Source organism: Danio rerio, chromosome 18 (assembly GCF_052040795.2).
Source record: "Danio rerio strain M-AB ecotype USA chromosome 18, GRCz13ab, whole genome shotgun sequence".
NCBI lineage: Eukaryota > Metazoa > Chordata > Actinopteri > Cypriniformes > Danionidae > Danio > Danio rerio.
Window position 1 is genome coordinate 17,581,350 of NC_141038.1, and position 20,636 is coordinate 17,601,985.

A 20,636-nucleotide genomic window follows, 5' to 3' on the forward strand; every position below is an offset into this window, starting at 1 on the left:
GAGCTCCTTGAGGAAACCCACGCCAACACGGGGAGAACATGCAAACTCCACACAGAAATGCCAACTGACCCAGCTGAGGCTCGAACCAGCGACCTTCTTGCTGAGAGGTGACAGTGCTAAGCACTTAGCCACCGTGTTGCCATACATTAACATTTCATACTGAATAAAACTGGCATCAACAAATTCTTTAATAATCTTTCAAAATAATTGTGAAGTGCTGCAAAGTCATAAAGCAGAACAGTGTGTCTAAATCTTTTTTTTTAATCTCAGTACTGAGAAAAGAAATACTGCGTCATTAAGCAAATTCAAGAAAAATATATACAGAAAGAGAGGGGAGCATCAGTACTCCTTACAATGATAGCACATCAGCAAACATACCAACAAACAAAACAAATAAAAAGTCAGCGTACAGGATATTAAGCACTTCTTACCAAAAACATGATCTGTATTCCAAACTATATCTGAATAAATGTATTCATAATATATTTACAGAATACCTTGAAATGTACAACATTCGCTTACTGTATTCTATAAACATTTGAAAATGAATTAGGCACACTTTAAGTTCTCAAAGGAATTAGGGCCGTCCATTAAATGCAATCCATATGCTGATGATGCACGATGATTTAATTACACTGAAAACAAAGGTATTGCATTTTCTCCACGTTTTACGCATTACATTTACATTCTAGACTTTTCCAAAGCGGCTAAGCTGCTTCAAATCTCGTTTTTTTTTTTGTGGACAGTAACTGCCCTGCAAGATAATCTGCTTGTACAAATAGCCATTCTACAATAGAGCATCAACCAGGGGATACTTCGACCCCTACAGAGGAAGGTAAGTGCGTGCAAACCGTTGGGGTAATGGGTCAGGATTGGGGGAGGAGGGTGCGTTAGTACTAACTACATGTATAATACAATTAGAAATGTTCAAACTTTTGTTCTAGACCAGTGAGGATGGAAGAAGCAAAGGGGAATGCTGTCTGTTCGCATGACTGACATTTACACCATATTTAAAGAGGCAGTTCACACAAAATTCTAGAGCAGGGATGCCCAATCCTGTTCCTGGAGAGGTTCCTTCTTGCAGAGTTCAGCCTCATCCCTGATCAAACACAACTAAATCAACTTAAGCTGCGGTCACACTAGACTTTTCTCCCCATCGACTTCCATTCATACGCACGCAAATGCTGCAGACCGGGAACACAAGCTCGTGCTACAAGTTTCGCAGTTCGCTGCATTGGAAAGTTTAAGCTTGGTAAACTTTGACCTGCGAAATCACTTCACTTGACAATCAAAAATCAAAACATGACCTCTCTGTATAGAAATTTAAAACATGAACCAATTATTTTTGGGTGAACTGCCTCTCTAAATGGCCTTTTGTCATTCTAAACCTCGCTTTTTAACCCTGGGAAGAGAAACATTTCACACTTGCTATCTTCAGAGAAGAGTTTGTGAGCAGTGGGTAATGGACATCAGTTATGATCGTTTTTGGTAGCTTTTTTAAGGCATGAGTAAAATGCTTTGTGTGTAATGAAGCACAATACCAGGGGGCTTGTTTATAGAAGGAATGTGCAGAGATTTAATAGAGAGAGCGAGAGAGAGAGTGTATGTGTGTTAAAATCCATGCTAATGTTTAGGGCCCACATTCACAATACCACTGAGAGGTTTCCTGAACTGCACTATTTTATATAGTTTTTACGAGAAAACTCTAAGCATTTTAAGTGCTGAGACAAACTTTTACTAGGGATTATAGAGAAGTTTTAAGCTAAGAGCAAAGCCGCGATTACACTGCACTTTTCACCTTATTGACTTCTATTCATACGTATGCGAATGTGAATGCAACACAACGGAAATGCTCGTGTCACAAGTTTCACATTTAGCTGAATCATCAAGTTTATTGAACTCTGATCTGTGTCAAGATCAAAACATGACCAAATATTTAAAATATGGAGCAATCGTTTGTTTTATCCCACCCACACACTCTGTACAACAGAATATTATCTGCACAAACTCGTAAAGAGCAGGGGTGTAACCCCGGTGTCCTGGCCAAAGTCCCTCAATTGGCACTTACGATCATGGCCTCGCAATCATCCCCATCCACCAAATTGGCTCTATCACTGTCCATTTACTCCACCAATAGCTGGTGTGTGGTGAGCGCACTGGTGCGGATGTGGCTGTTGTTGCATCATCCAAGTGGATGCTGCACACTGGTGGTAGCTTTGGGTGTAAACCAAATATGTAAGCAGCACATAGAGAAGATGTTGTTTGTGCGTAGTTTACATGAAGAATATGTGATATTTGTGTGTGGTTTAAACGTAAATTGCATGTCAATTTCCATGAGTAAACAACATGTATTGACAGCATGTACAGATTGCGATTGTGCCACAATTATTATTTTTAAGATTGTCTAATAAATTGGCCAATTTAGGATCTACTTTTAGCGTTAAGATGTTTTGTGAAAACGGGCCCAGATTTATAAAAACTGTCTGTGATGTGGAAAAATAGAAACACTTTTCCTATTTTGGTAGTAGAGTTGGAGTATTTGGGATTATTTCAGCCGCCATTCTCAGATAACATATTTGAACATTGACTTGTTGCTCTTTTCAATGTGTATATATAGAGATGAATTCAGGGGTGTTTGTAAGAGGGAGACCTGAAACCATTTGTGGTGTATTCGCTAAACTAAATGTACACTTAATTGAGATCAAATATAGGATGCTTTCTAATGCAATTCCTACACGATGCCCCACAGTTAGATGCAATAAGATGAGAAATTTCAGATTCTTGTGACTTTTGGCCTAAAGTGTACCCTATCAAAATAAACCATTGATTTTATATAGTAAAAGTGTTAAAACCATGTTTTTTTTTTTTTTTTGGAAGTATTTGATTGATTGTCAATTTTATAATGACAATTTTACTATAAATACCATGGTTAAACTATGCTTAGAGTAGCAAAACCATAGCGCTTTCCACAATAATTATTTCTTCAAAGCAGCTTTACTAAAGGTGCACATTATAGCATTACAATCAAAATCGAAAAAGTGAAGGTTATTAGTTATTATAACTCCATTAGTTACTAATAACTTTAATTGACTAACTAAATACTAATAACTTTATCAGTTAAAATGATTATATAAACAAAGTTAACCTGCAGTTATATACATTAACACTGACATCAGTAAATGAATTATTTGTCTTAATCTGAATTGGACAATAATATGGTTAAGGTGTTTACATGAGTTGCTTTTTGAATGTTCCTTTTATGTTCCCATTTTACATGTTATAGCACATAATTCGATTAACGTCATTATGCCACCATTCGGCGCTAGTTTCCTCCAACGTTTCACGAAACAACAGTTCCGTATGTGATTTTGGGTGTTTTGTTTTTAATTTTGCTTAATTCAACTGAAGTCAATTTCTCACACTATGTGTGCAAACAAACGACTGTGGATACAAAATCTCAAGTAACAGGCCACCTCTGCAGTCAGATACTATTAGGTTTCATTCACTAACTTTTCATTCATGCCTCCGCGACAAATTCTGAGATACTTGATTGAAGCCATTCTCATTTGTTTGTCGTCATATGCCTGCCGTGTGTGTACCTGACACAAAGTGTAGCGAAAAGTCCTGCAAAACTAATAGTTTACATGTCTGAACTGCACTTCAATATTCCAACTGAAAAAGACATACTCCATGTCTTAATTCAGTTTCTGTTTAGTTTGATTATGACTTTAGTAGGATTAAGGTAATCAAGTATCATTGTTTACATGGTAGACTCTTAATCAGAGTATCGTCTTAATGGTTTTAACATCCAAGTACTGGTGTCTATGTAAACGTATTGACTGATATAGTATAAAGGTGATGTCTATGTGTAGATATTTAATGACGTATTAAGTGTATAATCTTTTATAATAAGGCTCTGAAATACAAAAACGTCATATAAAGATGTTTGTCGCCCTATATATCGGTTATCAATATCGGCCCAATTTTTAATGTTATCGGTGAAAACTATTTTTAGTAATAGTAATTATTTGTAATATTGAAAATATGATTTTAGTCAGCATCACTGGAGTGAACATGTCATAACCCAGTTTTTATTCACGAGGTTTAGAATGACTGTTTCTATAAGCGTGAAAAGCTCTGATCGGGCGATTGACTGTGATTGGGTTACACAAAGATGAAGAGGTTTTTTTTACAAAGCAAATGAAGTGACACTGGCCCTCACAGTTACAGATGACCCTCCACAGGCTCTCACAAATCAGATTCAGGCATGTCGGGAATGTCAGAAATATTGGGCATTAGGTATCCAGTGCTGCAGCTGCCATTGAGCTTGGCGTCTGCGGCTGAAGCGGGACCGCTCTGCTTTCGGTAGTTGGCCGGCATCGGCGACGGGGCCTCGCTCGGCGTCTTCGCATTCAGAAGACTTGCGTCGTCTTCGTCGTCTTCTCTGGTCCTGCAAGCCGTGTCTTTTATAATGCGGCCTTTTTTATAGGAGACTGTGGACAGACCTCCGGTTTTCTCGTCGATTATGTTTAGGCAGCGCAGAATGAAAACCACGGGCACGGGGAGGATGGCGGTGACAACCAGAGAGATGCAAACAGCAAGACCCCAAGGTGGATAACTGAGAGACTGCTCCTTAGCCTGTGAACAGACGCAGAAATTGGATTATTCCGGCAAGGGAATAATTCCACTTTAATCCTGTGCTAAAACTTTGTGTCGTGGGCCTTAGCAGCAACCTTGGTTTAAAGAGCCACAGTATTGTTTTCAGTCAGTGTACTGTGTAACTGCCTAAGCGTTTTAAAACTGATACTGTAGAAAAATGCACAATTCACATTATCATTGTTATATTATGGCTGAAGTATTAAATGTTGTATTAAAGAGTGTTGAAATAATTTCTCATACTGAAGACTTGTGCAAAATTTTCGAAAATTGGTTGAAATTGTACCTTTGCCATTAAATTAATTAATATTTTCAAATGTATTAAAATGTAAAAATTATTTTTTTTAAATGCCTCTTATGAAATTTTTTCCCTTTGTTTTTGATCATTATTAAAAAAATGTACATGCTAAAAATATTGAAACAAACTGCATAAAATATTCAAAAAACAAATAGAAAAGTTTTGACATTTTTAAAATTTACATAGAATTTCTGCTATTAATACTAGTATTTTTTTCATGTATTTTATTTAGATTTAATGCAAGATTTACATGACTTTGCTTGTGCTCCTATATTACAGATCATATTTATTGCTTCTCTTGTATGTAAAGTTTTGCGGAATGATTATATGAAACCATGTTTGACTTTTGGCATGATTAAAAAATATTATATTATTTAATATAATAAATAAATAAATTTATTTATTTAAGACCCATCATTATTTGGCATGAAAACAGATATGGAAAACTATTAAACGTACCATTCGTTATCATACATTACTTAAATTAATAGCTTAATAATGGTTAGGTTAATAGTTAAGAACATTTAGTCTTTATTAATAATATCTTTAATAATAATATACTATACTATAAAATAAAATAGTCAATAAATAGAATACCAAAAAAAGCCTTCATTTACAACCAACCACTGAATTATTATATAATGATGCACACCTCAAACGGTAATGTGGCAACAGTGCAAATAAGAGTAAAATTGCATGTTTATCTGCTTCAAGCTGCATATATATATATATATATATATATATATATATATATATATATATATATATATATATATATATATATATATATATATATATATATATATATATATATATAATATTGATCAAATAATCAAAGCATACTGACAACACATTTCTGTAAGCGGTGCAAATGTGTTTGGGTTCTGTTGCTGTAAGCTGTAAAGACCTTTGGAATAAGTGAAAAGTAAAATGAACTAGAAATACTTTTTGTATAACTGCATGTTCCTAGAAAACAGTTCATATGTATTCAAAATTATTTTAAAAAGCAAATTCTCTATGAACAAAGCCATAATAATGTCTATATTTTGATGCAAAAATTTTTATATTAAGAATTGAACTTAAGCATCACTCACCAGCTGCTGGTTCCACGCACTGTAACTAGGAGGCGCCAGTCCCAGCTGAATGACGCTTGCAGCCAGGAGCCCCAGCAGTAGCACTGGAGTCACAAACTTCCACATATAGTAATAATAGCGGTACGGAGTAAAGCCAAGCATGTCCTTCAGATCCTCAAAGAACCTGAGAACCATAGGAGAGACAAACAAACATACATCAATCAATCACTACAAATTACACTGAAGTTGACTTTTACCAAATGGCAAGGTATAAACTCAGCACAGCAAAAAGTATTTTCTCTCAGAATTAATTAATTTTTATATTCAAATATGTTTTAGTGTGTTTTGTTTTCCAGTTTGACTTGTATTTCTCTCTTTTTTTCTCAGAACTGCAAAATATAACATTGCACTACATCTTTTATTATTATTTTTAGTATTATTATAAAATAAATTTACTTATTTTGACTTCAAAACACTTTTAAGTATCTTAAGATATCGTTTTTAAATATTAAACTCAAAGTACATTTTGATCCTTTCTCTGTTTCTGTCAATGATATTCAGTCAAAGATGTGTTCATTACATGTAGCCTATCATTTATAAACCTGCATTATATTGTAAATTAATTGCGTTGTTAAAACAACGTGTGTGTTTTGATTATTTTGTTTATTATTATTATGTAATCCCTCGTCATTATTTCGTATTACTGTATTTCTATGGTTAGTATGGTACCACAACAAACACACATGGATTAAAAAACACTCTTAATTTCAATAGGAGCCGCTATCCACCAGGGGGCGATGTGAGCTTTTGTATTAAAGGCTGATTTCCTACTTGTCAGTGCCGTAAACCCAGGCCACAGCGATATTCTCCAGCAGAACCACGATGAGGAGAGGCAGAGTGGCTGAATAATCGTCAAACATGGCCACGAAGTAGTTCCCTGATCGCTGGACAAATGTCAAACCAATAAAAAAGGCAAGTACACAGCAGCCAACTGTAGAGAGAGCAGAGAGCAGTGTTTGATATACAACGTTATCATAGTAGAAACCAAAACAATAAGATGAGTTATGTAGTGGTAAAATAATACTCTCTCAATAGACTACAAAAGTAAATACAAAACATAAATTGCGTAATTTTGTCAATACATGATTGGAAATGTTACATTTATCATGAGCGACAGGAATTGCAGCCTATGGAAATATGTCTGTCAGTAAAAGTCAAGTTTTAGGCAAAAAATCTGAAGAGAAATTGTTTCTTTATTTTTAAACTTGAAATCAGAGTTGGGTAAAGTTACTTATAAAAGTAATATATTAGATTTATAAGGACATTTTAATTAAAAAACCAACAATAATATAAAACATACTTTCATAATTCCTTACATTTTTTTAATTTAAACTAATTTAGCTACTTAAGAAATGTTATTCACGATTGTTATATATATATATTTTTAAACAACTTTACAGAACATTGGTTTAATGTACACCAGAGGTGCCCAAACTCAATCCTGGAGGGCCAGTGTCCTACAATGTTTAGTTCCAACCCCATTTAGACACACCTGGACTAGCTAGATCAGGGATGTCAAACCCACTTCCTGGAAGGCCGCAGCCCTGCACAGTTTAGTTCCAACCCTGCTCCAACACCTGTAGGTTTCAAACAAGCCTAAAGGACTCAATTAGTTTAATCAGGTGTGTTTAATTAGGGTTGGAACTAAACTGTGCAGGGCCTGGCCCTCCAGAAAGTTTGACTTCCTAGCTAGATAGTGTGTTGAGCCAGGTTGAAGCTAAAATCTGCAGGACAACAGCCCTCCAGGACCGAGTTTGGACACCCCTGATTTACACAAAAGCCAAGTAAGTGTGCAAACATACATTCATTCATTTTCCTTAGGCTTAGTCCCTTTATTCATCAGGGGTCGCCACAGTGGAATCAACCACCAACTTATCCAACATATGTTTAACTAAGCGGATGCCCTTCCAGCTGCAACCCAGTACTGGGAAACATCTATAAACACTCATTCAAATACACATTCATACACAACGGCTAATTTAGTTTATTCAATTCACCTATAGCGCATGTCTTTGGGCTGTTGGGGAAACCAGAGTATGTGCAAACATTTTAAAAGTCATTTATTTGAATATTTCTAGCTGTCAATTTGAAATAATTAAACTATACATTTGAAAATCAGTTTTGCTAGTTTTGACTGTCTACAATATTTAACATGTAATTCTGCAAAATAATGTATATATATATATATATATATATATATATATATATATATATATATATATATATATATATATATATATATATATATATAGATTAATTTATGATTATTTATTATGGTTTAATTTATTTTAGGTTATTTTACATATTGTACATTTTAAGAATCTAAAGTTAACCAAAAGAAAAGGGTTACAAACATATTATTGGCAAAAGTATAACCTAGACAAAGAAAAATGAGGGGAGTCCTTCCAGCCGCAATCCAGTACTGGGAAACAACCATACAGTACATTCTCACATTCTCACACACACACTTATTTACTACGGCCAATTTAGTTCCCTAACATTATATCTTATTACATTATAACATTATTATTATTATCTTTAACCAAAAAATTAATTTTAGTTGAATGTTATGTTTGATAGTATTTATAATGTAGGTAACATAAAAGATTTATATTTCTTTCTATTTGTTTTTGATTTGTTTTTGACTGACCTGTGAGGTATTCCTTTCGTACTTTAAAGGTGTCCACAATGGGTGTGAGGATGCCCTGGATAGTGCCAAACATGCTGCCCAGCCCCAGATTGACCAGCATTAGGAAGAACATAACAGACCAAAAAGGTGAGGCTGGGAAATGGGTCATGGCTTCAGTGAAGGCGATGAAGGCCAACCCTGTGCCCTGCACCGCCTGTAAGAGAAAAGATAAAGGTAAAATTCTAGCGTATAAAAACAAGCATATATGCATTATCAGTACTGATAACATGAATGGATCTGTTCATTCTGTACAGACTGCTTTATTCTGCTCAAGGGCGCTGCATCTATTATTCAGCATGTTTCAGTGTAAGGGTTAACCTCAAAACTAGTAGCCACTGAAACAAAATAGACTTTGAGTAAAAGAAAACACATCAAAGCAGGCAGGAGGAAATGGGACTGTGTTAGAGGAAGCCTCATAGGTTACTTCCTGTGATGTTTTTGTGTGTGTGTGTGTGTGTGTGTGTGGTTTAATCTGATTATGGCATCACCTTAGTCGACACGCACCGCATTTCTTTCAGTTTGTTTCATCATGCAGTGCCACTTGATCTCCCACTCACCTCCATTTATAACAAAACAGCAGCCTTCATTACTGGCCACTAAGTACTTCCTCTGGAGGTGGCTAAATTTCAATCGGAATCTTTTGATTTTTAAGCATTTAAATATCCTGTGTTTATCGTTTGATTGTTTTCAAAGAACAACAAATAAATGCATTCTTCCCTGGGTCAACTTCACTAGATCCCCCTGGCTACAATTGTTGATTTTGTACCTTTTTTTGTGAAGAAAGACAAACAAATAGTGATGAAAGCCCTTTTTAATGCTAAATTAGAAGGGGCTAAAAGTGACTTGAGATCATGTAATTTTTTGCACAGATTGATAGGTCTGTTTACTGATAGTGATCAGTTTACTTTAGCAGTCTTTGTTTCACTGAATGCCAATATTGGCAATATTGGTAAAACATGTCTCATGTATCAGTATTAATTAAAGATGGAGTACAGGCTGTTGTTTTTCTCACAAATTGTTTAACTCGAAATTGGATATTAGAAGAACTGTCAGGGATCATATACTTTTACATTTAGCTGTTTATTCTGCAGTTAGTTTTCAGGGCATTCATTCATTTTCTTGCCGGCTTAGTCCTATTGTTTTCAGGGCATATTATTCACATAACACAAGCATTAATGGCATTATCATGATGGACTCATTCAGTAGCGAACATGAATTTATGTAACATAAACTTTTCATCGAAAAAGGCTCCTTATGTTCCCTTTTTTTTGCTGCCACCATCCTCACTTGTGTGTGTCATACACCTAACACACCTTATTCTTACATGGGAAATTCCCCTGTGCAGTTTTGGTGCTGTTACATCTGAACACAGCTACAGCCTCTCACATGACTGCAGCATGTCTAGGTTAATATTGACAGAGAGATCATTTTAAGTAAATTAAATTATTGGTGAGGACATTTCAATGGTTGGTGGGTATTGGTGGGGATGCGTCCCCTCCGTCCACCCTAAATCTACATCCTTGGTGTATTGCCTTTTTTAGTTTTTGCATAAATTCTTTGATCTGAAAACTATTTATCTGTTTTTTAAGCTAAATGCTCTAACAGCAGTTACAATTAAGTCATTTATCTTAAAGATTAAGTTTGTATAAATTGACTTGTATTAGCTTTCAAAACATCAGACTGAAGTGAGAGCGTGATCACAAGGCGTAGGGTTAAATTGCATGGAAAGTCTGTGTATCTCAGTTGTCTCTAAAGTTTCCCCAATGCGTATCAGTTAACAGTAAGCTCCTCCTCACCTTATTCAGCTCCTCTTTAATATCACAGTTGTCTAAGCCTAGGCGTGGGTAATCGTTTTCCATCACGCCCCGGATAATGTTGGTCATTTGCTGGTAGTCCTCAGGGCTAACCTGACTGAAGTTAATATGGTGTGGGATCAAGCCTGGATTGATCTCTTTGCCAAGGAAACCAATGATCTTCTTTGTGTTCCTAAAACACATTACAACAAGAAAATCAACTGTAAGGTCGCTGGCTCTATATTGAGTTTTATAACGTTTATGAAGTGTTTTCACTTACATTTCCACACATTTGGCATTCATGATGTTGGCTTTGAAGCCCAGCACAGCAAACACGACTAGAGTGGCCAACACTGAGGTGAAGAAGTTAATGAAGGAAACCAGCACTGCATCGAAGTGGCAGTTGTTGTCCCGTTTGTTGTAGCTGGAGAAGGCGATAACACCACCGAAACCGAGTCCCAGAGCAAAAAAGACCTGCGTCGCAGCTTCACGCCACACTTTAGGCTCTAGCATGATTTCCAGCTGTGAGAAGATATTGAAGTTGATATTGTAGTATTAGTTTTCACATGCTGAGTGTAGGAAACTAATTATTAGCCCTCCTGTTTTTTTTTCAAATGATGTTTAGCAGAGTAAGGATTTTTTCACAGTATTTCCTCTAATATTTTTTCTTCTGGAGAAAGTCTTATTTGTTTTTTTTTCCAGCCAGGATAAAAACAGTTATTTATTTTTTTTCAATACTATTTTAAGGTCAATATGATTTGCCCTCTTAAGCAATATTTTTCAAATGTCTACAGAACAAACCTTTATTATGCAATCACTTGCCTAATTAACCTAGTTAAGCATTTAAATGTCACTTTAAGCTGTATACTAGTTTCTTGAAAAATTTCTAGTAAAATATTATCTACTGTAATCATGACAAAGATAAAAGAAATCAGTTATTAAATCTATTGATGAAGAAATTAGGGAAAAATATACAGCGGGGGCTAATAATTCAGGGGGGCTAATAATTCTGACTTCAACTGTATATTGAAAATTTGGTACATGTACATATGGAAATATGGAACATATCTGGAAATATATTAAACTGTGAAGTAGATTTTTCAGTAGTGGATGACTGCCTTTTTCACTCCTGCTGACTAATAATTACAATCAAAATTAAAATTTTAGTTTGAATGTAAATAAAATCAGATAAATCTTTTTTTTCCACAATGATGCCTCTTGTAAATTGTACTATTATCTCTTGGGGGAAACCTATGTCATTTCTGGTGAAAAAAAGTCCAAATTTGCCTGGGGTATAAAAAATTTCAGGCTTGACTGTAGATAAAATACTTTTTTAGACATTGGCTTACACCACATATTTTAAAGAACATATTTACACAGAAATGTGTAGCTCTATAAAAAGATTAAGTGACCACATTAATGATATTATCAGTTATGTGGATTTGCCATTGAAATGCATATGTTTTGAGTAAAATGTATATAAAAAACTCAACAATAAAAATATTTACAAAAATAATAATAATTTTAATAATTAACTGTCGAAAACGACGATAGGTCAATATAAAATTGCTTTTAGACTTATTTATATAGTATATAATGGGGAAGAATTTATATTTGTACATTTTACATGGTTGACACACTAAGACTTTTTGGAATATAAAAAACGTTTTGAGATGTTTAGAAAATACAGAAAATAAGTAAAAGAGGCGTGGCACTCAACCCCATCCCTAAACCCAACGGTCGTTGGGTGATGAGCAAATCGTATTAAATTGTACGAATTAGATCGTATGAATTCATATGAGTTAGCCACTAAATCAAAAAGTTACGAATTGCCGTGAGATTGTGTTGGTTGGACTCAGGGCTGCACAATATTGGAAAAAATCAGACATTGTGATATTTTGTTTTGCTGCGACACATATTACGAGAATGATATGAATATAATTTCACCAGATGATTTCAGTAGCTATATTTGAAAAGATTTCATTCATTTGCTTCAACTAGGATGATCAAGTCTTTTTCTATGCAGTGCATCTGCATAAGATATAAAACATTACAAGTATATATAACTACAACAAAGCAAAAAATAAAAGTTATATAAACTTTTAGATAAGCTTTGTGGTTTTCTGGAGAGTCAAACTGTATTTAAGTACAGCAACCAAATGTAAAATAACAGTAATCATTGTATAAATCATTTTCAAATAATAATATCTTTATCTTTTAATTTTTAATAAATAATTAATCCTGCGATGTGACTATTGCTGATATACAAATTGCAATATCCATGCTCAGATGATATATTATGCAGCTCAGAGTTTTTAAATGCATCTTTAAGAATCCCTTATCTAATGAGCACCGACACATTAATTACTCCTGAAGCACTTTTTGTTTGATTCTGGATTTTATAAAGAATATATGAAGAGTTTAGATGCAAAAACCTCTAAATGCCATTTGATATTTTCTTCTAAAATTAGTATTTTTCTCTGACTTTTATAATCATGAATAAGTTCATTTCATTGCTTTCAAAGTGAAATACTTCAGTATAAACATAGGAGAGAAAATATGCTGAGAAAATGGCTCATTTAAGCAGAAAACTTCAGATGGCATTTAGAGGTTTTTGTATCTGAACTCTGAGAAAAACAAACAGGTTTGGAACATACAAAGTGCTAAAAAGCCTTAATATACATCTTTTTATATTCTGTCTATGGTTATAAATCATCGAATTACTAAAATGACTGTTTTTTTTCCCTATTTAACAATGCAATAATTGTAATGGCTCTGCAGTTACCATTATGCATGATGTGGTAGCAGTACTATTTTTTAAAAGCAGAGGCTACATACTATCATTTAATTATGCGAAGCACAAACCACCCACTGATAAGACTCTATAGTAACACAACAAGGGGTACATTGACAGCCCCGAGCACTGAGAAACATGACCACGTCTTGTTTCTGCATGTTGCATGTTTATTATGTACAGTAACGGCCACAACAAGACAGTCAACTGCGTTCAGGCTTTGCTAAGAAAAGAGTTAATTCACTTCTGTTGAATCACGTCACAAATGCATGCTGGCATATCTGGCTGGTATATTGTTTCCATAGATACACCTACTAGTCTCCACTGGACCGAGACGAAGAATACACATGGGAATTAGTAATGGGTGATTATGATCATTTTGAATGAATTGGATTAATTGCTGATGTATGAAGCAGAGCATGTCAGGTAAATTGGTCTAATCATTGTGGCAGCATGTCATCTGCTCTGCATTGTGTCTTACCTTGGGGGTAAACATGTGGATGATGCCGTCCACAGAACCCTTAAGCAGGAAAGCACGAGCCAGGAAACAAATAAGCACCACGTAAGGGAACAGAGAGCTGAAGTACATCACCTGCAATCACACATGACCAAAACAATTAGTAAATAATGTAAACGTATAATGTTATAATTTATAAAAAATAACATTTTGATCTCTATTCTCCATGCTAGCGTTTCTTAAACCGTATTACACATGAAAAGTGTCCTCAGTTGCTGACAAACTTGTTTTGAATGATAAAATATTTGATAGTCAGGGGTGGCATGGTGGCTCAGAGGCACTGTCACCTGACAGCAAGAAGGTCGCTCGTTAAAGTCCCGGCTGGGCAGTTGGCATTTCTGTGTGGATTTGGTATGTTCTGCCCGTGTGGGTGTGGGTTTCCTCCGGGTGCTCCGGTTTCCCCCACAGTCCAAAGACATGTAGTATATGTGAATTAGGTCAACTAAATTGGCAAGTGTATGTGTGTGTGTGTCTGAATGTGAGAGTGTATGGGTGCAACCTAGTACTAGGTTGCAGCTATTAGGGCTGTGTAAAACATATGCTGGCATACTTGGCGGTTCATTCCGCTGTGGCGACTCATGATAAATAAGAGAGACTAAGCCAAAGGAAAATAATTGAATAAATGACAGTCTGGACACAAGGAACATACTTGCTGCATGTCTCATAAAATATTAAAAAATGTCAATGTCTGCGAGAAAGAGAAGAGCAGAGGTGTGGATAAATGGGAAAAGAAATGGGAAAAGACAAGGTAACATACAGCCAAATGCATACAAACAGAAAAATACATACATCAAATCATGCAAATTGTCTGTGAGTATATATGTAAACATATATGGTTACGTTTGGAGAATATCATGTATACCAGTATATTGAAGCTGTACATTTGAAGCAGCAAAATAAACCTGCTGCTGTCTGTTATTTTATTTAATTTAAAAGAGAAACAGAAAATCACCAACTGCTCTTTAATAAATTAAGTTTTACAAACTAATTTTGAGAGGAGCATGTGATATGATTGATTGTGGATGGTCTCTCATCTGTTATCATTAGTACACCAGTTGGATTATTTCAAGCTCACTATAAATAGCCTGTCTAGCATTACTTTCTTATCCTCATTTTTTAAAGTATCCCCCCTTCCACCCCCTCTCCACCTTTTTATTTATCAGGGGGAGTTCTTGAGAACTACATGATCTCGTAGTTATCTCCAAGCTCAGGGTTCTTGCCAAGGACAGCATGTCAAATCTGCTATTACTAATAAGTAATACTTAAGTGTGAACTTTTGAAGTCACGTTTAGTGCTTACTAGCATTATTAAGAATGACTCTATATTTATAAAATAAATATATATATTTTATTTTATTAAATAAGCTCACCACACTATTTTATTACCACTATTTTATTAAAAATAACCTCACCTCTGCAACCCCTAAATATTCTTAATTCTGAGTGTGCCTCACACAGATGAGTGGGCTTAACAAACCACCTGTAGAAAACATCTCTCTGGCACTTTAACCAACACTTGCACCAGCTTTTTGCACATTTGTACCAGACACATTTTTACAATCACTCCATGTAAAAAAAACATTGCACAAAAAAACTTTGTGCATCTATATGAAGTGTAATTCATACAGGTGAGTAGGCTTGACAAACCACCTGTAGAAACACACACACTCTCTCTAAAAAAACATTTCCCCTCCTTATAGCATTTAATTCCCTGGACACTAACAGTCCCTTTGTATAATTAGCACTTCTTGTGTGTATTGCCTCTTCTTGTTGAATCACTGAATTCCTTCTCAATTACAAGTTGCTCTGGGGAAAAAATGCTGCTAAAGGACTAAATGTAAATGTCTGCTTTAGAAAATACATGAATGAATGAACAATGCTTCATGTAGAAGCATGTTAAGAATAATGAATTTTACTGAAAAGAAAGCTATGTTCTCTTTTTGAGAAGTGTTTTTTTAAGTGTTGACTCCAGGAGTACATAAGAAGTTGGAAAATTTTGAATAAATAAATGGTCATTAACAATTGAACTAAACCTGTTATATTTTTGTCAAGTAAATCTACAGTAAATTGAAAGTATGTAATTTTTCAGCTAGACGACATGTATTCACAACAAACAAAGAAGTAGTTTGATGATGCAGTGACAGAGTGTGCAATCATGGGAGTTGTGGTCTAGTGTTTGGGATACTTTAATAAAAAATATTATGCCTTTTAGCAACTTAGTGAGTTATGAGTAAAAAACAAATCAGATGACTAAAGTAATTATGGCTAGACAGATTTGAAAAATCTTAAGACTTTTCTCATAACATCACATCCCAAATGACTAGACAAACCTGCTTGAAATCTGATCTTGCCAGTGTGATCAGAGGGAAATTCATTTATTCATATTTATGCATTATTATATTTTAAAAATCGGACATATAGATGGTTTGTTTCATTTGGTATTTTGGGAGTACAATGAAGCACACTGGAGTCATTGGAGATATATTTTTTCTGTACTACTTGTCTAAACAAAGTCGTGTGCAGTGCTTATTTTAACAGAAGTACAGAAAGATGTAAGATGATAATGCTGAATTAATAAAGCTAATTAGTACTACAAAAGCATATAGTTCATAAAAAGATATATATATATACACATATATATATATATATATATATATATATATATATATATATATATATATATATATATATATATATAATAGATCAATATAATATATAAATAATAGTACAATACAATTAATGACTCATACATTGCAATGCTGGGCGAGGTTGGAGTGCAGTACAGTCATGAAGTCACACCTCAAATATAAATTGATAATTTTCTCCTTTACAAAAAAGAATCATTTGAGCACTTAATGGAAAATCCCAAATCTTAATACTTAAATGATAAACTTTTTGGTTTAAAATTGGTTTATAATATTGATTTTATGAAAGAATTCCACAAATAATGTACATTAGCTCACTGTAATTTTTCTCTTATTGCATGACCATAATGCTGAAAAAGGTTACTGACTCATCTCTGATTCATCAAGGGCGAACCGATCTTAAAGCATAAGAAAAAAGTGTAAACTTTAATTATCCCACAACTTAGAAGATTAAAAGACACACTTTCTGTGTGGCTCCTGAAAAATGAAGCATCAAGAAGGTCTTATAAAGGTCTATCAACCCCTCTTCCTGCACTGTAATTCTACACTACAGCATCTTCAAACACTAGTACTTGTCTTGGCAACCAGTAATTGCCATGTTTTTGAGCACATAAAATGACACACATACACACAAAAAGAATGTAATCGTGTGCTTTTTGCTAAAGGTGCTCTTTTGTGGCAATGCTGAATGAGACTTTGGTTATCGTTTTTGAGGTAAATCCCTGATTAGGCTTTAAAGAGAGTCCTTATCCCCTTCAGAGAATGACTTACTTTATCCCATACTATAATGACCTTACTGATACAGTCAGGGGGCACACTAAGAAAGCAGGAATCCATCTGCTAGGTTTGACTGGGAATATAGCTGTTATACTGTTATTAGATGTTACAATGGAAGTCAAAATTATTAGTCCTCCTGTGATTTTTTTTTTTCTTTTTCTATTTTAAATGTTTGCCAAATGATGTTTACCTGAACAAGGAATTTTTCACAGTATTTCCTATAATATTTTTTATTTATATTTTTAGTCTAATTTGATTTATTTCGAGTAGAATAAAAGTTAAAAAATTTTTTAAACCATTTTAAGGTCAATATTATTAGCCCCCTCAAGTAATATTTGTTTTGGATTGTCTACAGAACAAACTATTGTTATACAACGACTTCCCAAATTACCCTAACTTGCCTAGTTAACCTAATTTAGTCCTTAAATTGCACTGTAAGCCGAATACTAGTGTCTAGTCAAATATTATTTTCCATAATCATGGCAAAGATAAAATAAATCAGTTATTAGAAATGAGTTATTAAAACTATTATGTTTAGAAATGTGTTGAAAAATCTCTTCGTTCCGTCACACAGAAATGGCTAATAATTCTGACTTTAACTGTATTCATTGTAGATATTGAAACCTTGTAAATATACTGTATATTTCTTTACATATACACTAGGCAACTTGTATAGATATTTCACCTAAAAATGAAAATTCTATCAATAAGTACTCCCCTTCATGCTGTTCCAAACACTTAAAACTTTCATTTATCTTCAGAACACTAGTTGAGATATATTGGTTGAAATCTGAGAGCTCCCTCATTCTCCAACGTTTCTGACTCATTCCAGAAATGCACCAAAACACATTGTCAAAACACTTCACTTGCCTTCAGTCGATTTATTGGAATACAGTTATATTATGAAGGCACAAGAATACTTTTGTGCCACATTTAAAAAAAAAAATGGGTGACATGGTGGCTCAGTGGTAAGCACTGTTGCCTCACAGCAAGAAGGTCGCTGGTTCGAGTCCCGGCTGGGTCAGTTGGCATTTTTGTGTGGAGTTTGCATGTTCTCCTCGTGTTCGTGTGAGTTTGGTGTTAGTGCCCTGGTTTTCAGACAAGCGCTATAAGTAAATTGAATGAACTAAATTGGCCGTAGTGTTTGTGTGTGAATGAGTGTGTGTGTATGGATGTTTCCCAGTATTGGGTTGCAGCTGGAAGGGCATCCACTGTGTAAAAAATATGCTGGATAAGTTGGCGGTTCGTTTCCCTGTGGCGACCCCTGATGAATAAAGGGACCAAGCTGAAGGAAAATGAATGAATGAATATAACAAAAATAATGACTTTATTGAACAGTTTCTTTTGCTCAGTGTCATGACACAGAGGAAAAGAAACTGTCAAATAAAGTTGTTATATTTGCACACAAAATTATTCTCTCAGATTTCATCTAAAATATCTTATCTTTTTGTTGTGAAGATGAATGAAGGTCTTGAGAGTTTGGAACAACATTGAGGTGAGTAATTGTAAACTCACTCTCATTCAGTAAAGTGTATTTTTATTTTTGGCTGAACTAGCCTTTTAATGTCAAGAGAGCAAACCATGTAAATTGTGCACACATTTGGAAGTTCAGTTCAGTGATAGAGACACACGTGTGTATTTGCAGAAATTACTTCACGCAGATCTGTAGTTTCAGTAGGCATGGGCTGGTATAAGATTGTGACGGTATGGTAACCTTGGATAAATATATCAGGGATTGACAGTATTGGGATTACTGCTCTAAAATATATATTTTTAAAATGTCTGGTTAAAAACAAAAACTTCTTTCCTCATTGAACACAATATATTTTAAATTGGGAAACATTAAAAATATTTTGGAGCAGTAAACTTGTCTGACTAAATAATTCAAATGAACCCTTGACTTTTGCTGTCTTTAATAGTGTCAAAAACACAGATTTCTTCACAATTTAAAACAGCATCTTTGAATATCTTTTCTGCTGGAGATACTGTTGTCCGAAAAAAAAGAAAAAGTAAAAAAACTCTTACATATACTGTAGGAACGGCATAACAGAAAATGTTGGGGGTTTAAAACCTTAACTTTTCCAAACCACTGTATACCTTGAAAATGGTTATGCACTGTTGCTTTAATTTGTCTAGGCTTGCATTTTATAAGAAATTTTGCTCACACTGATTTACCATAAATCCTTTAAATGAAAGTAAATAATGACATCTGTGGTTGCCAGAACTTCAGTACAAAAAATAAAATCAACGATTTAGGTTGTATTATTAGAACTTAAATTACAGTTATTTTCTTTATTATAAAATAAAAACCAAATTAGCACAGGTGGTAAGTAAAAACATTGTATTTGTAGCTTTTTGACATGATAATATAAATGTTACAATATAAAACAATAGTGTCATCATAAATGCAAAAGCAAAGCATAATCATGGTAGTACATATGAAAATAAAATAATGCAAGACATAGTTAAAGTCTGCATGAACTAGAAGCTGCGACCATTTTTTTCATATTGTGATGCAGTCCCTAGAGAAATGGAATATTAAATGATTAAAAAGTGGGTGTGGCTTGTTTTTTTCTACTGTGAGTTGATTGGATGTAGTAAAGTAGGCATTCCATTCAGAAAGACTGGGAAAAGGGTATTGCAAGAGTTATGACCTAACAGACACCTCCTCCTCCTCATCTTTTCTGTTTGTTGTCATGGCGCTGTCAAAACTGACACTTGGAGTTATGTTAGCCATGCCAAAGAGCATAGAATCACCAAGAGGCTACACTGTAGTGCAATTTCGGAAACAGTAACTAGATGGCGTGGCGGCCATTTTGGAATGAAAACTCCAATAGAACAATATATACTATACTATATATAAAATAAACTATTAAAAGTGCTGATGATGGTCAAAGTAAGTGCTGTATTGTCATCTTTCAGGTTGGATCTCGGCTTTAATACGCTTTTTAGATAAATAAATAAACAAAGCAGCTGCTTGCCATCGCAACAGCAAAAAAATCCAATGGACAGCCAATCGCTTTACTCCAAAATGGCGGAATCCAGGGCTTTTGGTGGGCCAAAAGGTTTTATTTATTATAGATAATCACCACTTATAGTAAAGAAAAATATTTAAAAAATTGAGAAATGTAAAAAAAAACATCAAATTTTTATAGTATTTAGCAATTAAAAATTGTTGTATTTAATAAAACCCTTTTTTTTTTATTTCTTTAAGGTTTTTTAATGCTGCTAATAATAAAGCAGCTGTTTAAAGGGAAGCAGCTCTGATGTAATGGTACCACATGTGGTCTAATTTGTATAGATGCTGCGTCACGTTTCACAAGGTCACGCAGGCC

The 20,636-nt window shown here is 34.4% G+C and overlaps 1 protein-coding gene across 1 annotated transcript in view; it reads right to left on the bottom strand.

Annotated features, from left to right (window-relative positions):
• Nucleotides 1–4,248: 4,248 nt before the first annotated feature.
• slc6a15 (solute carrier family 6 member 15) overlaps nucleotides 4,249–20,636 on the bottom strand; it is a 31,210-nt gene continuing 14,822 nt past the window's right edge. The window contains 7 exon segments of the mRNA NM_001245072.2: nucleotides 4,249–4,638; nucleotides 6,049–6,211; nucleotides 6,859–7,018; nucleotides 8,738–8,930; nucleotides 10,573–10,762; nucleotides 10,850–11,091; nucleotides 13,845–13,955. Of these exon segments, the coding sequence (NP_001232001.1) occupies nucleotides 4,249–4,638; nucleotides 6,049–6,211; nucleotides 6,859–7,018; nucleotides 8,738–8,930; nucleotides 10,573–10,762; nucleotides 10,850–11,091; nucleotides 13,845–13,955 (1,449 nt within the window).